General features: G+C 47.9%; 1 protein-coding gene and 1 pseudogene across 1 annotated transcript; both read left to right on the top strand.

Annotated features, from left to right (window-relative positions):
• The first annotated feature begins 13,687 nt into the window (after positions 1 to 13,687).
• On the top strand, positions 13,688 to 15,792 carry LOC144126369 (uncharacterized; annotated as a pseudogene).
• Positions 15,793 to 16,272: 480 nt separating this feature from the next.
• LOC144123223 (uncharacterized) lies at positions 16,273 to 18,066 on the top strand. The gene has a single exon (XM_077656095.1). The coding sequence runs from the start codon at positions 16,273 to 16,275 to the stop codon at positions 17,680 to 17,682; it is 1,410 nt and encodes a 469-aa protein (XP_077512221.1). The 3' UTR covers positions 17,683 to 18,066.
• The last annotated feature ends 4,205 nt before the right edge of the window (positions 18,067 to 22,271 follow it).

Below are 22,271 nucleotides of genomic sequence, written 5' to 3' on the forward strand. Positions count from 1 at the left end.
AAGCGACTTTGACCTTGGCATTCTAGCAGTGCAGGAGACGAAAGTCGAGGGCGACGTGGAAACCGGGGGCATGGTTCAGCAATTCGTAGCGCGATACTGTGCTTTTGTGAGCCATTCCGTGGGATATTCTTGAGGCTGCGCATTGTTGGTCCGACATAGTCAGGAGCTAAAATAGAAGCCGTTACGTCATGCACGTCAGGAAGGTTTATTGTATGTGATTTCTTGTTATCATCCTTGGAGTGGCGTGTAATCTCTTTGTATGCACTGACTGTTGCTGGGGAAAGGTGCAGGTTTTTTGAACAGCTAAAACAGTATACCCAAAGTAATAGGTTGGTCATTCTTATTGGTGATTTCAACTGCGTTCATTCAGCCCGGGACAAAACAAGCGCCCGACCGTACAAGGATGCCAGCACCACTACCCTAAATGAAATAATAGGGAACTGTAGTTTGGCGGATGTGGCTGAATGCCTTGGTGGTGGAAGAAATACACAGTACACCCGTTTTCAGGCTTCGAGCCACGCTCGTTTGGAAAGAGCATACGAAAGCCTTGATTTGGTACCCTTTTGCAAGGAGTACCGAGTGAGCGCTGTTTCATTTACTGATCACTGCTTAGTCAGTTTTCTAGTAGCAAGCACGAAAGAAAGGAAAAGAAGCTTCGAGTGGCAGTTATGGAAATTGAATTCAAAATTACTGGATGATGAAATTTTTATGGCAGACGAGACGACGCAAGTTGTTGCAATGAATTATATGGGAAATACGACGTGCAGAGAAAAATGGGAGAACTTCAAGCAGACAGTTAAAATCAAAGCATTGGAGCGGCCGAGTGCTATACGCAGACAAAAGGGGGCAGATGAAAAAGCGATGCGCAGAAACTTGGAAAAATTGATCAGTGAAGAGTGTAGTAGACCCGGCATGTTCAGGGACGATATTCGCGCACTAAAGTATAAAATAGAACAGTTCGATATCGAAAGACACCACGGTGCTCTGGTTTTAGCGAGAGCGGAAAAGCTGATAGCGGGGAAAGTTCCGTCAAAAAGAGAGTTGGGCTCAGAAAAGTGGCACGCGCGGCGCAATCAGATAGTGGAAATTGAAGTTGGTGGAAAAGTTAGTGACGCAGAAGAAGATATTGAGCGCGCTTTCTTCGAGCACTACAGTGGGTTATTTGCGAACTGCTCAGTTGACATTGATCGTTTCAAGAAGGACTTCTTTTTGTTGATGCCCAGCCTAGACGACAGTACGAAGGAAATATTGGATGCAGCTATCTCAGTAGAGGAGGTGAAAAACGCTATTGAAAGCTTGCAGCCGGGAAAGTCTCCGGGCCCAGATAGTCTGACCTCAACCTTTTATAAACGTCTAAAAGGAATAATTTCATCAGTTTTAGCTGCTGTCTATAATGAGGCATTCGATCTTAATGTACTGTCGCCGTCCTTCATATCCTCCCACACTGTTCTTATACCGAAATCAGAAGACCCCTCTGTATTGCGCAGAGTAACCTCTTACCGTCCAATTTGCCTCACAAATGGAAACTATAAGATAATGATGAAAATTTTGGCTAAGCGATTGCAGACAGTCATTACTGACCTGGTGGGGCCGCATCAAACGTGCGGTATTAAAGGCCGATCTATTGTCTCAAATATACGTGTAGCCCGTAGTATCCTTAAATGCTGCGACCCAATGGGCACACAAGTAACAATGATCCAAATTGATCTGGAGAAAGCGTTCGTTAGGGTGCCTCATGAAATTCTTCTTTGCATTCTAGATCATGTGAATGTGGGTAGAATTATTCGAGGCGGGGTCGCCATGTCGTCCCAGGATTGCTCGACAAGTCTAATTGTCAACAAGGTGGTGGGTTCACGCATTCCAGTCAAACGCTCGGTGAGCCAGGGTTGCCCACTTTCGCCACTGTTTTGTTTTTATATAGAGTCATTTTGTTTGAGCGCGATAGAGAGCGATTGTATGCGCGGTTTTAAACTACATCAGTTAGAAGTGCGACTGTTGGCTTATGCGGATTATATAGCCGTGTTTTTTAATGATTACGACAGTGTAACACAGGCTGTTAAATGTGTTAAAAGTTTTTGTGCGGCCAGTGGCAGCGCGGTAAACTGGAGTAAGTGCCTGGGATTCTAGCACGGGGATTGGCTGGAGGCCCCAGACACTTTTGCCAACATGACTTTTACTACGACTCCTGTTAAATGCTTGGGAGTTCCTCTTGAGTGTTACAAAGACAGCGAAGCCTACTGGAGGAATGAAGTGGATAAAATGAGGGAAAGAGTGAATAATAGGAATGGATGGAATCGGTCATTGTTCTCGAGAGCCACAATTTGCAACATATTTTTAGTGAGCAAACTTTGGTATGTCCTTCAAGTCTTGCATTGCTCCAGGGTTCATATCTAAAAATTTCATCTGGTGTTGGCAGTGTTCGTGTGGGCATCTTCTTGGGAAAGATCAAGCCGCACCAATTTATTTCTACGAGTTCGAAATGGAGGATTCAGTTTGTCACATTTGTTTTTGAGACAGGTTGTCAATCGGTTTTTATTTCTTCGGGACGTTAAGCACCCGTTTCTACACACTGTCTGCCAACTTCGCCTGGGGAAGCACTTGCCTAATAGGATTGTCTCTGCTAGCAGTATGCCCGGTGGAGTGCATGGTTTTCCACGCGAAGTTGTGGTTTCATGTAGGTTTTTGACGGCGCGGTTTTCACTCGAATACCTGAGTGAAGTCAACCGGAAAAAACTGTATAAAAACCTTTGTAGTGTGGTTCTTCCCGTTTCTCTATATCGGCCCATTAACAGGGAAGGTATAAGTAACAAGGTACTAAATCGTGTTAAGGCAATGTTAGTCCCGTCTGGTGTTAAGACTTTCTTTTTTAAATTACACACTGGAACTCTGACTGTCAAACCGTGGATGGCTGAAAAAGGTTTTTTCGTTCCCTGGGGCACTCACTGTATAATATGCAGAAAGGAGGAGACAATTGAGCATGTGTTCCTTGAATGCTGGGATGCTGTGTTCCTTTGGGATGTGCTTCAGCGCACAATAAAAAAAGAATTTCCGCTTGCTGGGTATTGAATTCGCTACTTGCCAATTGAAAGTGATGACGGTACCCCATTTGATTTGATCATGCAAATTGCCCTACACAGCATTACTACAGAATGGTAGCAAGGCACACCGATCTCGATGCAAGACCGGCACGTCAATATTTTAAAGAAAGCAAGCAATTATGTTCATGAGAAAAAGATGCTGCAAAGTGGTCCAGCGTGGCTATCACGTGTTGAGTTATTATTGGCGATGAAGGAATTTTAGCATGAGCGTGACCGGACAAGCTGGGAGGCCGTTGTTTTAACAAAGATGCTGATTGTGTTTTAGTGCTTATGTATGAATATGTGTTTTCTTTTCATGTGGGTCAAAATACCGGCAATAAAGAAAAAAAAAGAAGCAGAGTGGCGCAGTGGAAGCCTGCTGGGCCCATAACCCAGAGGTCCGTGGATCGAAACCAAGCTCTGCTATTGTTTTTTTTCTTCTATCCTTTTTTTAAACAGTAAGATTCAATCTGTACTGCAATTTTGTGGCGCCTGAGCAAAGTAGCCTGGTACCGCTTTTCAATCCCAAGCTGCGAGATGTCAAAACGGGCACAATGTTTAGTGCAAGTTGGCGCTTCTATATATGTACACGCTACGGCGGTTTTCCTTATATGCCGGACAACGCTGCTGCTCTGGCGTGGAAAACATATTGCCGTACTTCTCTTGCGTCTGGTAAGTGCGATGGTAAATGAATTACTGGTTAGCAGCACCAGTTCCATCTTCTTTTTTAGATCGTCTGTGGTTAAAATGACCGTCCAAACATTTTTCTTTTAACTGTTACTGTTCACTCCCTCTGTTTCCATTCGTAGCAGAAGGCAACCAAGGGATCTTCATGTGCAGAATAGTGTGCAGTCAATTCGCCGCTATATATACCATGCCGATGCTACTCCATTGTGCTGACACTGGTGGAGATGAACTTGTCACAATACCGAAATGCATATGTACAAACAAGATAGTGTTTGTGCGAAAATACGGCTAAACACGCTTACTCGCGAGTTTACTCACAACAGTGCAGCCTGAATTACCTTAGGTAAGCATATCGACTGTACATTTTTAGACTTCCGGAAGACATTTGATTGCATTCCACATGCACTTCTTTTGCTCAAAATGTCCCTCCTAATGCCGGCTGAACAAATAGCATGGATTGAATCATACCTGTCCAAAAAGAAAACAGTGCGTGGTTAGGGATCATGAGAGCTAATCAAGCGTGTCTGTGCAATATGGTGACCCACGGGACTCCGTTGTGGGCCCTCTTTTTTTCTTTATTTATATAAATAAACCTGCTGATCATACCATCAGCCATGCAGTAATGTATGCTGATGATTGCTGATTTACAGTGAGGTCACTAGTGCGGCTGACCACCAACATTTACAGAGTGACATGAAATTTGTTTTATTTTGGTTTCGCTCCTGGAAGATGTCTCTTGATTTTTTGAGATGAATTCTGATGAGTTTCACAGCAAAAAAGGGCCAATGCTTATCGTTTGTGTCATGGTTGCAACTTGCCTATCAGTCGCAACAGAATACAAATATATAGTGGTTGCTTTTTTCTGCAAACATGTCTTGTAATGCTCATGCTCGGGTGCATTGCATGACGTTGAACGCTAGCCGAGTTTTAAACTTCCTCAGGCTAAATGTCAAGCAGGCATCGGTTAATATAAAGGAAACAATATATTTGTAGAATGTACGCACCATCCTCGCATGCGCGAGCAGTGCTTGGTATTCGTCATCTGAACCAAAGAAAGCAAACCTTGAACGCATAGAGGCGCGTGCTGCTCACTTTTTGTCAGCGGACTCTGACTTTAAAAAAAGATCTAAAGATATTTCTAAGAACTTGCAGTGGCCGCTGCTCGAAACAAGAACAAAATACCTGCGCTTATCGCTATTTTATTATTTTAACTCCAGATCATGCATCGATAAAGACAGATATTTAAAAAAAGCCAACATATGTATCTGCGCACTCAGACCACACCTGAGAAGGGCGCGAAATTGCTTGCACGATTAAAATATTCAAGTACTGCAGCTTCTTCCCGAAGAAAACACAGGAGCGTTGTGATCCTCCAGAAGAGACTGTCTCGAGAACCCCTTCATCTTCTGTCTAAGATCTTAAAAATATGCCGTTTGTATTAGTTTGACAAGTTTCCGTGCTACAGTGTGATTTAAAGATATCAACATCATGTTTAATACTTGCATACGTCGTTTTATTTGTTTTTATTCTTCGTCCTTCGGAACTGAAATAATATTGCCATTTGTGCTCTCATATTGTTTCTTTCCCCCACTGCTACAGTACTGCCCGTAATGACGTTGTATGTGGGTGAATAAATAAATAAATAAATAAATAAATAAATAAATAAATAAATAAATAAATAAATAAATACGTGTGAATCACACCGTATAAAAACAGCACTGCGAAATAAACACAGCTGCAACCAACGGACGCACAGAGAAATTGTTTCTACATTTGCCCTCGTCTGTTCGCGCGGCAGGTATAGGATGTGAGCTGCAGAAAATAAGATTTCTGTGCCTGGAAAAGTAGCCTTCTTAGATGCAGAAATTTAATAATTATGTTCATTGCACAGGCCTACGTAGTCTTGTGACACAATAGGGTTGACTGATCTAACATTTTGTACCAGCACCCGTTGAATTCTAGATTGTGCATTCTGAAGATCCCCAAGCCGCACATGGGCTGTGAAAGACGCCGTACAGCAGGGCTCAGGATTAATATAAACCCCTGACTTTCCTCACCATTCGCTGACATCGCACAGCATGCGACCGTTGGTGTATTTTGAATTCATCGATGCCAGCATGTGAGCGCCAAAGACAGAGCCACCGCCGCGAGTACCCTACGTTGGGCGAGTGATCGCCTTAGCGAATCTATGCTATAATGCGCAGTACATGTCATGTCCTAGAAAATTTTGGCGTGTTAGCGATATGTAGAGAGGAGAAATACTAAAAAGTATGTCCAGGAGCCTCATCACAGCGAATTTAAACGGGGGTAGAACGTTCTTAGAACGCTGGAGTTAGATAGGGATAGCGCAGGTCTAAATAATTATGAGCATCTATCTTTTAGGAGGCTGTTTATTTACGCTCATTCGAGACACGAGTGCGCATGCGAACCAACGCGTGCAATATTGGCGGAAGGATCAGTCATATCAGACTTCACGGCTGCTGTCAAGCGCGCATTTTTTAATAGCTCCGGGTCGCTGTCGACTCGGATGTTTCTGTCGCCAACGTATCCGTTGTCGCTTCCGTGATTGACTCTAGTGTGTCTGGTTCTGTCGGCGACGTGTCCTTGGTCGGCCCTGCAATAGTCTCTGTGGTCGCTTTAGCAGTCGACTCTGTTTCTGGTTCAGTCAGAGAGGTGTCCTTGGTCGAACTCGTGTCAGACGTGCCTAGTGGGCCTCCCGTTGTCGACAATGCTATTTCTGGTTCTCTCACTGATGAGCCCGTGGGTGCGTCCGCTGTCGACACTGCTGTTTCCGCCACGAACGGGCCCTTGGGTGCGACGAATGAAGTGACGCGGTGATCGGTAGAGCAAAGCGACATTTGCAAATATCTTGCAACACAATGTCTAGAGTGCCGTCCGACTGCCTTCACCACCGTAGATCGCCGCGCTTCCCGCAAACCGTCGGTGCCAAATCAAAATCTATACGGCACGGTGCCAGTGTAAGAAAACCATGCTCAACTTTCTTGTCCTCCTAAATAATAAACCCTGGGCAAGGGAATTTCTAAACTGAATCTTTGGTGATCGTTGACCTGTACTGAGTTGATGGTAGGAGTAATAACTGCGATGCAATATAGTTAATCTTCAAAGTGAAGTAGCAGCGGACGCCGGTGCATCGCAGCTGACCCGATCTGTTTGCACGCTAGCTCCGCTCTAATAGATCACATATCTATCATTCATTAAACGACTATGACGGTTGTTGCTAAGGCGGTGCCATGAATAGACCATTTACTATAGCACTATTCAATTAAAAAGCGCAGTCCGGTGTGCCTCCGGTGCGAAATAAGTCAGGCCTAGCGACGACTAGGTTGTAGCACACTGCCAGAGCGCCGTCGTCTGCCAGGCTTGCGGGCGGCACCATTGCGGTATGCTCGCGGAATCTGGTGCGCCGAGCGTTGCTAACTTCTCAACTACTTTAACGACGCGGCAGGGACCGGACCTTTGCGGGACGCTACGGCGCTTGAACGCGTAGCTTGAGTACCGCAAAATGGCACACAGTATTTATTACGCTGTTGCTGCGCCCTGGGACGATACTCGAAGGCTGTGTAAAAGCGCTGTCGGACGGCAGTCGGCACGTACACTGCCTATTCTACTGTGTTGCTCTTCAGAAATCATTCTATGCGAAAAAGTATATTGTTGAAGCTGGTCAGCTCCTGTGCTTTTCCCATTCGGCTGTCCACGCGCACCTTCCGTTTACAGAAGCCGCCATCTTCTTGGATAACGACGCAAACCGAGGTCGGCCAACTCGGTTAGCGATAACCTATATTAGCGGCGTAACCGCGGTTTGGTCCGCCGTGTGAACACAACAGCGGCAACAATAGCAAAAACCGCGGTTAACTTAACCATGGTTAAGCGCGCCCGCGTGAAAAGAGTACAAGCCTCTGAAGAAGTTGGTTCACGCTTTTAATACGAATATAACTACGTTTCTGCGAAATACACCCAGCAGAGTGGCGCAGTGCAATAAAGAAACAAAACTGCGGCCAGTCGGAGCGGGCTGGACAAATCCAGCTGCTGGGCCCATAACCCAGAGGTCCGTGGATCGAAACCACGCTCTGCTATGGTTTTTGTCTTTTTTTTCTTCTGTCCTTTTTTTCAACACTAAGATTCAATCTGCACAACAATTTGCCTTCTAATATAGGCTACGTTGCTGTGCAGCGCAATCAGCAAAGTGGCGCAGTGGACATTCTACTTCCGGCCACCGAGCGTGACGGACGCAGGATCATGAGCTCCGGCGGAGCGGCGAAAGCGGCCCTTGCTGGCCGCGGAAACGACGATACGGATTATCAGGTGATCTTGCCGCAGCTGCCTACCGGACGTCTGGCTTTAAACACACTTTTTCTGCACGGTGATGTCCGTGTTAGGCCCTTTCGGGCCGAGGATTTTCGTGATGCGCTAGCCCAGGCTGGTACGCTTCCTGACGTGGTGGCTTTGGGGGCGTACCAAACCAACCACGTTTGGGCTGTGACTTTCAAGACCGCTGAACGAGCCAAGAGGCTTCTCGCCTTCAAGGAGCTGAAAGTGAAAGGACGGCGATGTCTTATCATCGATCCGAAAGACCAACAAGTCAAGCTACGGCTCCGCTGGATGCTGGAAGGCGTGGCCGACGAAGACATCCGGACGGCTTTTGCTGCGCTCGGGAAGGTAACCGAAGTTACACGGGAACGGTGGCGCGTCCAAGGCGTCCACGACAAGGGATCTACAACACGAACTGTGCTCCTAAAACTGAAACCTCGTTTGAAGGTCGACGATCTGCCTCACCAGATACGTGTCGCCGGGGAGTTGGCCCTTGCTGTGGCGCCGGGGCGACCGATGCAGTGCTTGCTCTGCCATGGCACGGGCCACGTTCGGCGAGAGTCTAAAGTGCCCCGGTGTTCTAAATGCAGGCGTTAAGGCCACGCCGACAGCGACTGCGTCCGCACATACGCAGTGGCAACCGGGCTGGCAATGGGGGTCGACACGACGGAGCATATTATGGACGTCGCCGAGACAGAAGAGGCGGCAAAGGGAACCGACGTGACGACGAAACCGGCGGTGATGACAGAGTCTTCGGGGCACCCGAGCGGCGACGGAAACACGGCCAGCGGCGGTGGGAAGGAACCGGGGACGGAAATTCCTGCTGGGACAAATGAAGGGTCATCCAGCGACGGGACCAGTCATTCGGCTAAAAAAGTCGACCAAACACCGACCAGCGAGGAACAGATGGACCAGAGCGGCGCCCGTGTGACGACCGTCACCGCCCCAGCCAAGCGACCTCACGACCCGACCGACAACGAAGGGGACAAGCCCGCAGATGGCGGCGTTGAGGAGCCGCCAGCGAAAACAGGCCAGTCCAGGCGACCAACACTCAGGCCAACGCCCAACCTTGCGGCAGGCAAGCGGGTCGCCGAGAAGGCGCCTCCACTGCCTCCGCAGCAAAACCAGGCATCCGCTCCTGACGGCTCCGGTGGTGGCAACGCCGTCTAGCTTCGTGCTAGACGTGAAAGGTGAACACGGTGCTCTTGGCGTCTTCACACGCTTTTAAATGTGGCTTCAGCAACCTCCTTGACTTTTGCAATGCTCAGTGTCAGAGGTTTTGCCGCTATGAGGAACCAGAGCCAAGTGCACCGCATTTTAACAGATCATAATATCAATCTGCTTGCTATTCAGGAAATAAAAGTGGAAGGGGAACAAGACACCGAGAGCATCGTGCAACGTTTTACGTCAAGATTCTGTGCTGTCGTGAGCCATGCCGTCGGCACATCTGCCGGATGCATTGTGTTTATAAAAAAGCTGCCTAGCCTCGAGGTGCAGGCGTACACATCGTGCCCTTCGGGTCGTTGTGTAGTAGTGGATTTTGCTTTCGCCTGCTCTGAATGGCGACTAATTTGCGTTTACGCACCTAACGTGGGCGAGGATAGGGTAGCTTTTTTTGAGAGCATTCATCGTTTCTTACGCACAGAAAAATACCTGATATTATTGGGAGATCTTAATTGTGTCTTGAGCGCGGCTGACAAAACCAGCACGCGGTCCCACCGCGATGAAAGCACCGAACTTCTCCGTCACTTGATCGATAAGTTTGCATTGGAGGACGTGACAATGTCTGGTATACAAGCGTGGCATGATGTTCACGCACTTCTAACGAAGTAGCCATGCCCGCCTTGATAGAATATTTGTATCGGTCGACCTGTCGCCAAAGTGTCAAAGCTACGATGTTGTTCCTGCAACTTTCTCGGACCACTGCTTGGTGAAAGGTAGTATAGGCGCGGTAAAACGTAAAAGCTCTTTCCAGTGGGACCTCTGCAAATTAAACAATAAGCTTCTGAAAGACGAAATTTTCACCGGCTTTGCAGCACAGGAAATTACTAAAATAACCGTAAATGGCAATCGAGCAGCTGGAGAAGAATGGGAAAGTTGCAAACAGCAGATAAACGTGTATGCAATAGAAAGGGCCAACTGCATACGTTTTCAAGAAAGGTTAAGCGAGGCACATTTGAAGTCCTTACTGGACAAGTTATTAGTTCAGGAATGCAAGGCACCGGGTGTTTTCAGTGAAGACGTCTGAAAAACCAAGCAAAAGTTAGAAACAATAGAGGAAGAGCGATATCGCGGCGCACTTGTGCGCGCGAGAGCTGAGCAATTCGCCGCGAGCGAAACACTCACAAAAAGGGCGTTAGGAATGGAAAGGGCGCACGCTCGGCGAAACCATGTCGCGGAAATTCAATGGGGCGGTGCCACTGCATCTGACGATGACAGCATAGCAAAGGCTTTTTTTGATAACTATCAAGCGCTTTTCGCTTCGAGGCATGTTGACATGGGAAGATATAAGGAGATATTTTTAGGGGCCATGCCACGTATTGATGACGCAGACAGAATAAGATTAGAGCTGCCAATTAGCGAACAAGAAGTGGAACAGGCTATTGATAAATTAAACTCGGGAGTGTCGCCGGGGCCCGACGGCCTAAGCGCGGCTTTTTATAAAGCTTTCAAGAAGGAACTAGCACCGCTTCTCTCAGTGGTATTTATTGAAGCGTATGTGTTGCATGCTCTGCCTACATCATATGCATCCTCGCATACTGTGCTCATACCAAAAACCGATCAAACAGAAAAACTCAGACAGGTAACATCGTACGGGCCCATAGCCCTCACAAATGTCGACTACAAGATTTATATAAAGGTTCTTGCAGGCAGGCTACAGACCGTAATGCATAAAATGGTCGGACCTCACCAAACCTGTGGGATCAAGGGGCGTTCCATTGTTGAGAATATTCACAAGGCTAGGTGCGTGCTTGAGTGTTTTGACGCAATATATGCTGGGGTCGCAGTTCTTCAGATTGACCTTGAGAAGGCGTTTGACTGTGTGGCGCACGAAATGCTGCTTTGCAGTCTACATTACATTAACGCTGGTTCTGTTATAACAGAGGGTGTGGCCATGGCTTACCGTAACTGCACTACGAGGTTAATAGTAAACAAGACCTTGGGGGCCCCCATTAGTGTGCAGAGATCGGCACGCCAGGGCTGTCCCCTCAGCCCCCTGCTGTTTTGTATTTATATAGAAACCCTCTGCCTAAACATTATAGGAAACGAGGCTATTCATGGTTTTCGTGCACAGGAATCAGAAGTGAAGCTCTTAGCATACGCAGATGACGTTGCTGTTTTCTGCGTTAACCAAGATAGCATAAGCAGGACAATCGAAGCAGTAAAGGGTTTCAGTGAGATCACCGGAAGTTTGGTGAATTGGGGCAAGTGCCTGGGATTCTGGCACGGAGAATGGCCGTCAACTCCAGCTGTTTTCGCCGCCGTTTCTTGGGTGACAACACCCGTGAAATACTTAGGTGTTCCATTCGAATTTTACAGGGACACTGAGCCTTATTGGAAAACACAGGTGGAAGAAACGTTTGAGAAAGCCGAAAAATGGAAAAGAGCTAATTTGTCTGTATTTGCAAGAGCAACTGTGTGCAATTTGTTTTTGATAAGCAAGCTCTGGTACGTGATGCAAGTACTCCACTGCTCACGGTTAAATGTGCAAAAGCTGCACCGTATTTTCGCTATCTTTATATGGGCCTCAAAATGGGAGAGGTGCAGCCGGACAAATTTGTTCAGGAGCGTCAAGGTAGGGGGACTTGGTCTGGGGCACTTGTTCATACGGCAGATAGTAAACAGATTTTTGTTTCTCCAAGACGTTAAAGATCCCTTTCTACGTACCGTATGCCAAGTCAGGCTCGGACGTGCTGTGCCAGATTTCATTGTTGGAACGGAGACTATGACTGGAGGTATTTTTGGTTTTCTTAAAGAGGTTGTGTTTAGCGTCAGGTTTTTGACGGCGAGATTTTCTAAAAATTATTTAATTGGTGTTCAGCGGAAAACATTGTACAAAGATGTATGTGACGTGTTATTGCCGGAACCAATGTACAGGGTAATATGCTCCGGAGGCCCAGGCAGAGATGTCCTGAAACGGGTGAAAAAAATGCAGGTACCACCGGGAACAAAAAATTTCTTCAAGCTTCACACCGGGACTCTGTCTGTAAAATCTTTCCAAGAAAAAAAGGGATTTTACCTTCCTTGGGTATCCCACTGCCTTATATGTAAACAACCAGAAACAATCGACCACGTTTTCTTGCACTGTTGGGAAGGGGTATATTTTTGGGACGTCCTTCAAAGGTCCATCAAAAAAGAATTACCACTGGATCCGTATGGAATCCGATTCCTGTCTACAGCAAAAGAAGATGGCATGCCGTTGGATTCAGTAATGCTCGCGAGCCTCCATAGCATATTGCGCTCCCGAATGGCAGGCTTTCATTGTGACCCGGATGCGCGGCTTGCGCGATTGTATTTCCGTGAGACAATGCACAAGTTCATCGAGGTGCTGAAAACACAAGCATCTCCCCCTGAGTGGCTTTCAAAGCTCGAACCTTTGACGGAACTCAGGGAATTTTAAACTGACAAGGCCTGGCCCTCTGGGGGCTGTAGGCTACCTATTTGTAGTTTGGGTGTCTACCCGTGTATGCCTTTTGTTGTATTTTGTCGAAGCCCGGCAATAAAAAAGAAGCAGAGTGGCGCAGTGGAAGCGTGCTGGGCCCATAACCCAGAGGTCCGTGGATCGAAACCACGCTCTGGTATGGTTTCTGTCTTTTTTTTTCTTCTATCCTTTCATTCAACGGTAAAATTCAAGCTGTACTACATTTCGCCTTCTAATATAGGCTACGTTGCCGTGCAGCGCAATCAGCAGATTGGTGCAGTGGGGATTCCACTTCCGGCCGCCGCAGCGTACCGACGTGTGATGACGGGCTCCGTAGGAGCGGCTACAGCAGCCATGTCTGGCCGCGGAAACAGGTCTTTTGAAACTGACGAGTACGAGGTCATCCTACCAAAACTGCCTACAGGTCGTATTGTTTTTAATACAGTTTTTCTTCACGCTGACGTCCGTGCACGACCGTACCGCGTCGAAGATTTCCGTGACGCGTTGGCTCACCTCAAGTTGCTCCCTGACGTAACCGCCTTGGGGGCGTATCGGATGAGTCACGTCTAGGCGGTGACTTTCGACAGTGCTCACGCTGTCAAGAAGATGCTCGCCGCTGGTGAAATGCAAGTGAAGGAACGTCGGTGTTTGATAATTGACCCAGCAAACCAAGATGTTCGAATGAAGATTCACTGGTTGCTTCCCGGAGTGCCAGATGAAGACGTGCCAGTGGCCTTTGTGCTGTAGGGAAAAATAACTGAGGTTAAGGCTGAGCGTTGGCGGGTACAAGGCGTCACCGATAAAGGGTCGACAACGCGCCTGGTGTCTCTTTCGCTGAAACCGGGAGTCAAGCTGGACGATTTGCCGCATCAGGTGAGCATCGCTCGTGAATTGGCCCTGGTTGTGGTACCGGGCAGGGCACCCCTCTGCTTGCGCTGCCGTGGCAAGGGTCATGTTCGGCGGGATTGCAAAATTCCGCGGTGTGGTGGGTGCCGTCGGTTCGGCCATGAGGAGAGTGAGTGTGCGCGAACTTATGCCAGCGTGACCGGGCGCTCTTCTAACGAAACAGCGTCCGAGCTGATGATGGATGAACTTGACGCCGAAGAAGCGGCGACGGGAAAGAGAGGCAACATTTTCGAGACACTGGTGCCCCATTCAACCTGTGTCGAAGAGCGGAGCGGCAGGCTTGAGCCTGCATCCAGTGTCCCGCAAGACGGTTTGCCTGATGAGAAGGCTACTGTGTTGGAAGACGCCGCCGCCCGTCCTAACGAAGCTTCGGAGAACGCTTAAAGTCAGCAGGATGAAATGGTGGTCTCCTTCAGTAGAACTTTCTGACGGGCTAGTTGGTACATCTCTATTAAACAGCGTGCGCTAACAGGACGTACACAGGAAACGTGGTCGCTTTCCAGCCGGACTGCTGCAAGCAGCAGTCAGGCTGGAAAGCGGCCACGAGAAAAGAATTCCGATGCACCGCACATTCCTGAAGAACCCCCGGCCTAAGCTCATGGAGTGAGGCGTCCGTCTTTCAAGCCGCGGCCTAACGTTCCGCCCGACCCGCGGCAGGCGGCCAAGCCGCCTCCGCGTGCACCTGGGTGCCTTCGCGTGCAGCGGCAGCATCGACGGACTTCGCGTGCCCCTTATCCCCCTTGCTATTTGGCATCTATCTGGGGCCGTTTTGCTTGAAAGTACTGTACAATGAAATTATTAGAGGCTTTCAGTTAATGTCAACAGAAGTGAAGGTGCTTTCGTATGCTGATGATATTGCTATTATTTGCATGGACAAATAAAGTGTCAAGCAGGCCTTGAACGATGCCACAGCATACTGCAGATGTACCGGCAATGCTATAAACTGGAACAAATGCCTGGGTTTCTGGCAGGGGGAGTGGGAAGACTCTCCTTCCTTATTTCAAAACGTTCAGTGGTCAGACGTGCCTACAAAGTATCCAGGCGTACCAATTCAGCACTACAAGGACACGACAAAGCATTGGCGTGAAGAAACTGAGCATTTGCGTTCGAAAACAACTAAATGGGGTGGCAGGGATTTTTTCATTTTTGCTCGCGCAACAGTGTGTTACCTTTTCCTTGTCGCAAAAGTATGGTACGTGCTGCAGGCGATGTTCTTGACAAGAATGTGTGTTCAGAAGCTGCACAGAGTGTTAGCTGTGTATGTGTGGGGATCAACATGGGAGCGCACGAGCCGGACAAACTTGTTTCGCTCAGTGCAGAATGGTGGCTTGGGTCTTGTACACTTGTTTTCAAGTCAACTTGTTTCGAGATTCGTTTTCCTGCAAAACCAAAAGGATCCCTTTTTGAGGGCAGTGATACAAGTGCGGCTGCAAAACTTTTTACCCAAATTTCTGGTTTGTACGCAATGGATTCATCGTCGAGGTGTGCAGGGGTATTTGCGAGAAGTGGTTGGAGCTTTTCAAATATTGAAAGTGCGTTTCTCGATGCAGTACATTAGTGGCGTAAAACGTAGGCGGTTCTATACTGACCTGTCAGATTTGATGTTACAAGTGCCAATTTATCGCATACTGAATAATTATGGTCAGGGTGGTGATGTTCTTAAAATAGTGAAGAAGATGGCCGTGCGGCCATCGGTGAAAACTTTCTTTTTCCACTTACATAGTGGCACACTGCCCGTGAAGCCATGGTTGGAAGAGAAGGGGATATATGTCCCATGGGGCACAAACTGTTTAATATGCCGCAAGCCAGAAACTGTAGACCATATATTCTTGGACTGTTGGGATGCAGTCTTTCTTTGGGACATCCTGCAAAGGACGCTAAAGAAAGACCTTCCAATAACGCCGTATGGCATCCGTTTTTTTGCCAGTTAATAACGAACACGGTGCACCGTATGTTTTGTTCATGCTGTTGGTACTGCATGTTGTATGGAAGACACGAATGGGTGTCCATCATGCAGATCAAAATGTGCGACCCGCTAGAGAGTACTTTGTTGAGAGTATTGCTTACCTAAGAGATGTGTATAAGGAAAAAGTTGATGAACCAGAATGGGAGACTCTGTTGAATGACCTTGTTGCCCTGAAACGGTTTTAACCTACGAGTGCTCTCTTTGTTCAGATAGCACCTTTTAATGTGTTGTATTTGGTGTTCCTGCCCAGTCGGCAATAAAAAAAAAGCATAGTGGCGCAGTGGAAGCGTGCTGGGCCCATAACCCAGAGGTCCGTGGATCGAAACCACGCTCTGCAATGGTTTTCGTCTTCTTTTTCTTCTATCCTTTTTTCTCAACAGCAAGATTCAATCTGTACAACAATTTGCCTTCTAATATAGGCTACGTTACCGAGCAGCGCAGTCAGCAGAGTGGCGCAGTGGAAGCGTTCTGGGCCCATAACCCAGAGGTCCGTGGATCAAAACCACGCTCTGCTGTGGTTTTTGTCTTCTTTTTCTTCTATCTTTTTTTGAACTGCAATATTCAATCTGTACAACAATTTGCCTTCTAATATTGGCTACGTTCCGGATCAGCGCAGTCAGCAGAGTGGCGCAGTGAGAAGCCGTTCTGAGCGGCTGTGCTTCAACATGCTCCATGCTCGAAACAGCGCATCGGCCGTTGGCCGAGGTCTACCGACGTCTCAGGCCACTACGGACTCGTACAAAGTTGTCCTTCCCCGTTTGCCAACCGGTAATGTTGTCCTTAATACCGTTTTCCTGCACGCTGACCTTAAACGGCGCCCGTACCGAGCACCTGACTTCCGTGACGCACTCGCACAGATATTGGATCTCCGGGAAATTTTGTGCATTGGTCAATACCAATTGAGCCACGTGTGGATGGTTACCTGCGAGAGTAGTTCTTCCAAACAGAAGCTTGTTAACAAAGCGGAGTTTCCTGTCAAAGGACTACGGTGCATGGTGTTTGACCCGGATACTAAGAACATCAAGGTTAAGCTCCTTTGGCTTCCCCGCTATATGGAACACCGGAGGATTGTGGAAGCATTAGAGCCTTATGGCACGGTCCAGTCTGTGGAGCGTGAAAAGTGGCGGTGCCCAGGGATGGAGCATATGAAAACGGCGAACCGTGAACTCTCCCTCACACTCAAGGATGGAGTGTCAGCTAGCACCATTCCACACACACTTAATGTTTATGGAGTGCAGGCATTAGTCCTTATCCCAGGGAGACCTCCACTGTGCCTCCGATGTAGCCGGGTTGGACATGTCCGGCGCCAGTGTCGCACGCCTCGATGCACTCAGTGCCGACGCTTTGGCCATACTGCGGAGAACTGTGTCTTGAGTTACGCTGACAGGCTGCGTCAAGGCCAGTGGTCACGGGAAGATGACGTGGCATCAGAACACATTATGGATGTGTCTGAGGTTGTGGACGCGACCGGAGAACTAAGTCATGAGCATCGAATAGATGGGGAACAGAAGACTTCAACACCTAAAAACAACACGGAATATGAAGCGACTGGCCATCTAGCATCCACGCCTCCAGGACGAAAACCGCCGGACCCGGGCCCCCCCGTGAGTGTTACAGAGACCGCTGTGCTTGCTGCACAGGAACACCTCGTTGCCACAGGTCAACGTCCGGATATGCCTCCTGTGGAGTCAGTCGAGGCGATACAGCCAGTGAATGCTCGCCGATCCTCCTCTGATGCTGATTCTGCTTCGTCGTTGGAGGGTAACGGTGAGACGTGTGTGGCGTCGATCTCTGGCGTGTCAGGTTCTCTGTCGGCTGTCAGTGTGGCAGCGAGTGATGTGCTCCCCTCGGGTTCGTGGGCCGAGGCCTTGGCTGTCTCAGAGGAAGACATGGACAGCACCGCACCTTTGAAACGTCCTGCAGATGCTGACGAGGTGTGTATCGATGGCGCTGACCAGAAGGCACAATGTGTAGAGGCCACGGGAAGGGTGGTGTTAAAGAGGAGGGCGATGTCTGCCCGAGAGGCCGCCAATTTGGCGGCGGGCCACCACATTCCAGGGGATGGCGTTTGTTAAGACTGGCACCAAAATGGCGAGCGTCGCAGCATATCAAGTCGCTACCCTTAACGTTAGGGGTATGCGTAATCGTAGGAGGCAACAGCAGGTACGGCATCTCTTAAAGAAATGGAGTGTGTGTGTAGCCGCTATCCAGGAAACAAAGTTGTCCTCTGATGAAGAGACAGCAGCTGCTCTTGAGCCTTTTTTGTCGGAATACAGCATTATTGTTAGCCACGCGAGAGGCTTATCCGGAGGTTGTATGCTATTCCTGGCGAACACGCTAGAGATGACAGCCATGTCTTATTGCATAGATGACGAGGGGCGACTTATATGCTGTGATCTCACAATTTCAGGTGTACAGTGGCGGATTATTTGTGTTTATGCCCCCACAAAGCAGCGCGATAGAAGGCTTTTTTTTCGGTCATTAGTTGAACATTTGTGCACGGACCGCAAAATTATATTGTTGGGAGATTTTAATTGCGTTTTTATTGATGAGGACCGTTCAGTGGTATGTAAGAGATATGACCATAGTGCTGCATTACTTACCGATTTGGTTTCTGAATATAGTCTTGTGGATGTGGGGCAGGAAAAAGGCGACAGTATACATTTCACTCATTTTCAGTTTTCCTCTAATGCTCGCCTTGCCAGAATTTACGTTTCTGTTGACGCATTAGCAAGTGTGTTTGGCTACTGGGTGCGGCCCATTTTCTTCAGTGACCACTGTATGGTGTCTCTTCAGATAGGAAAGTACACTCGGCATGTACTTCACTCTCGATGGGAGTTGTGGAAGATGAATAACTGTCTGCTCTCAGACGAAATCTTTCAGCGTGCTGTACCTACTTGTTTGAAGGACGTATGGTCACGCCGTGATCTTTCCATTTTTCAAAAGTGGGACTTGTTTAAACAGGAGATCAAAAACTTGGCAATTGAGGCCTCAGCAAGAATCGCTTTCCTGAAGAGACACCACCTTCGTGACCTTGGGCGCACCCTAACGGAGCTACATGAGCTAGAGAGGGTAAGCCCGGGTGCCTATCTCGAAGAGATTAATAACGTAAAAGCACAGCCTCAACAATTTGCGGCAGACAGATCTAAGGGGGCCTTGATACGATCTAGGTCCCGAAGGTTTCTTGATGAGCAACCTTCTCGTCGGGCCCTGAGTGATGAAAGAGAGAATGCTCTTGCGAAGGAAATATTGGAAATTCAGTATGGTGATTGCACATACAGTGATGCGCCTGGTATTCTTGCTGCTTTCTTCGACTATTATCGGAAGCTGTTTGGCAGTTGCGAAGATCCAAGTCAGGGTTTCAATTACAGTTCCTTGCTCGGAAACTTCCCTCGACTTGATGATGAGAAGTGTGCTATAGTGAAGGGACCTATCACTTTGGATGAAATTCAATCAGCCATTTCTGCCCTGCAGAGCCAGAAATCTCCTGGGCCAGATGGTATTACTAGCGAATTCTATAAAACATTTTCGCCTTGCCTAGTGCCTGTTTTGATGGAAGTTTTCCAAGCATCTTATGATGTGGGTGTCCTGCCTCCCACTTTTTATTCTGGGCACACAATATTAATTCCCAAAAGCAAAGATACTAATCTGTTGAAAACTGTTGAGGGATATCGTGCAATTTCCCTTTGCAATGTTGATTACAAAATTTTTGCCAAGGTTCTTAGCAGTCGTCTGCAGCTCGTCATTATGGACTTGATAGGTCCGCATCAGGTCTGTGGTATTAGAGGCCGCAGTATTCAAACACATATCCATATTGCACGTTCAGTATTAGAGACAGTATCAGATGAGATAGGCCAAGTAGCTCTGATTCAAATTGACTTGGCTAAGGCGTTTGATAAAGTTCGGCACGATTTCTTGTTGGCGGTCTTGGAGTATGCAAATATTGGTGACGTCTTGCTCAAAGGCATAAGGCTGTGCTAAAAGAACTCCTATACAAGGGTTATTGTTAATCAGGAGCTAACGAAACCAGTACCACTAGAAGCATCTGTTCGTCAAGGATGTCCACTGTCTCCATTGTTGTTTGCCCTATATCTGGAACCCCTCTGTGTCAGTATATTTAACAGCGCAGCTATCCGCGGTTTTTCTCTGGCTCAATGTGAAGTTAAAGTATTAGCTTACGCTGATGATGTCGCCCTCTTTTGGTCTGACAAAAAGAGTGTACTCGAGGCTCTAAACTTGACTAAACAGTTATGCGATGTATCAGGCGCGGCTCTTAATTTAGAGAAATCCAAAGGCTTTTGGTTGGGTCATTGGGGAACTAGGCCAAGCCAGTTCGGTGGTATATGCTGGAACTGTAGCCCTCTTGAGTACCTAGGTGTTCCGCTGCACCAAGTTCACAACAGTACAGCCTACTGGGATTCACAAACTGTAACTCTACGGCGGCAAACACAGGCTTGGATGGGTAGGGAACTCTCAGTGTTTGCGAGGGCACAGGTCTGTAACATTTTTTTGTTTGCAAAGCTCGCGTATGTCCTTCAAGTCCTGCATTGTGCGAGGAGGAAGGTGCAAGCAATACATAGAATATTTGCAGCATTCGTTTGGCGCTCTCAATGGGAGCCGATGAGGCGTGACAACTTGTTCTTTCCCTTAGAGGGTGGTGGAGTGGGCCTTGTTCACCTGTTCGTGCATCAACTCGTTTCCCGTTTTTTCTTTTTCAAATCGGCAAATGACCCGTTTCTGGTAGCTGTGCTCATTAGGCGGCTTAGTTTTCATTTGCCTTACTTATTCGCACCGACTGTGCAGGCTCGTGAGGGGACTTTATGGGGATTTCTTAAGGAGGTTGCTGACACTTTCAATTTTCTCACTGTGCGCTTCTCTTTAGATTACCTGTATAGCCTCTCGAGAAAGCAGATGACCCAGGCTCTCACTGAGTCTTTGTTCCCTACACCATTGTATCGGCAGCCTTATCTGGGGTCTTTGGACATCAGTGTTCTAAAGCGTGTTAGGCGGATGTGCATTCAGGCAGCCGCTTAAACGTTCTTTTTCAAACTACACACAGCGACGCTGCCTGTCAAGACATTTCTTAATGACAAGGGGATGTTTGTACCCTGGAATGTGAATTGTCGTCTGTGTAACGTGCCTGAGACAATTGATCATTGCTTCATCCTGTGCCGTGATGCCATGTTCTTTTGGGACATACTACAACGAATTCTTAAGAAGGACATTGAAGTTACACCATACACTATCAGATTTCTGCCTGTTGACAAAAACTCTGTTGTGCCTTATGACGTGTTTGTGTTGATGGGACTATTCAGTCTTTGTAAAAGCCGTATGATGGACAGACATGCCGAGCCACCAAGATCGTCCAAATCTGTGTTTCGAGAACAGTGTGCGTTGGTGAGGAGTGTATATGCTGCTCGCGACGAACCTCCAAGCTGGCTGCCGTGCCTAGATGCTTGTGTGTGCGTCCCTGAATTTTGATGTTTTGATGGGGATGCAGTGGTGAGTTAGGGCTATGGGGGGCTCATATTAAGCAGCCCGGTAACTTGAGACGCGAACTAGTCTGATTGAAGTTTCCCCCTTTCTACAGAAGTTCTTCCATGCAATAAAGGAAAAAAAAATCAGCAGAGTGGCGCATTGGAAGCGTGCTGCGCCCATAACCCGAGGTCCGTGGATCGAAACCACGCTCTGCTATGGTTTTTGTCTTCTTTTTCTTCTATCCTTTCTTTTTCAACAGTAAGATTCAATATGTACAACAATTTGCCTTCTAATATAGGCTACGTTGCTGTGCAGCGAAATCACCAGAGTGGCGCAGCCATACCAAGGCGGATTTATAGTGGTGGCGAAGGCTGGGCCGAAAAGTGGTTTAGCGCGACTGCAGCACAACCAGAGGATGGGGGGGCAAAACACTCATATAAAGAAATGATAAAGCTACAAAATTGGAATGTAATCTGCCAATAGAAAAGACAAAATATATTAGCACCTTGTTTTATGAAAGAGGTAAGTCATTTTATTAAAACCTGGCAAATTTTCTATTTTTGCAACACTCTTGACCTGCCCCCTATTCATGAGTGTGCGGTGCATTACAGCGCGTCTTTGCAGGCCTTGTTTCGATACCCGGCTAACCCGGCCACAGTGGCGATTTCTTATCGCCAGCTGTCTGCGATGGCGTGCCTGGTAAAGCGTATAAATTTTGCTCGCCGGTCTCAAAATGCTCCTTTTGCGAAGTTTTCGTCGTCCTTGCACGTCGCTTCTTTGTCACCGTTCGGTAAGATTTGCACCCCGCTGCACCGCTGCGGCAGTTTTCTCGGTTTTGTCGTTTCCTTCGGCGTGCGGCCAGTGCGAAGTCTTTTTCCGTCTTTGCACGCTTCGCGCTCTTCTTTTGAAGCGCTTAGCGCTTCATTTCAAGATGAGCTTGCGGCATGTGAAGAAGCGATGCTCCGTGGTACACCAAGGCGGTACACTGCGACAGCGTGGATAGTACCATTGGTGTCACGCTACACCGATTCCCGCTTGACTTCGATATGGTTTCGCCGGGCTGTTCGCTCGTGTTTCATAGCTGTAACCCGTTCGTGCGTACTTGGCTTCATGTCTTTTTCAATGTATGGTATTTGCTCCTACGTTGAGCACGTTTGAGGGTGCTAAAGCTGGCTTTAACATTGCC

Source organism: Amblyomma americanum, chromosome 3 (assembly GCF_052857255.1).
Source record: "Amblyomma americanum isolate KBUSLIRL-KWMA chromosome 3, ASM5285725v1, whole genome shotgun sequence".
In the NCBI taxonomy this organism is placed as follows: Eukaryota; Metazoa; Arthropoda; class Arachnida; order Ixodida; family Ixodidae; genus Amblyomma; species Amblyomma americanum.

Coding starts and splice junctions, on each gene's coding strand:
- LOC144123223 (XM_077656095.1), top strand. CDS start 16,273: ATGCTCCATGCTCGAAACAGCGCATCGGCCGTTGGCCGAGGTCTACCG.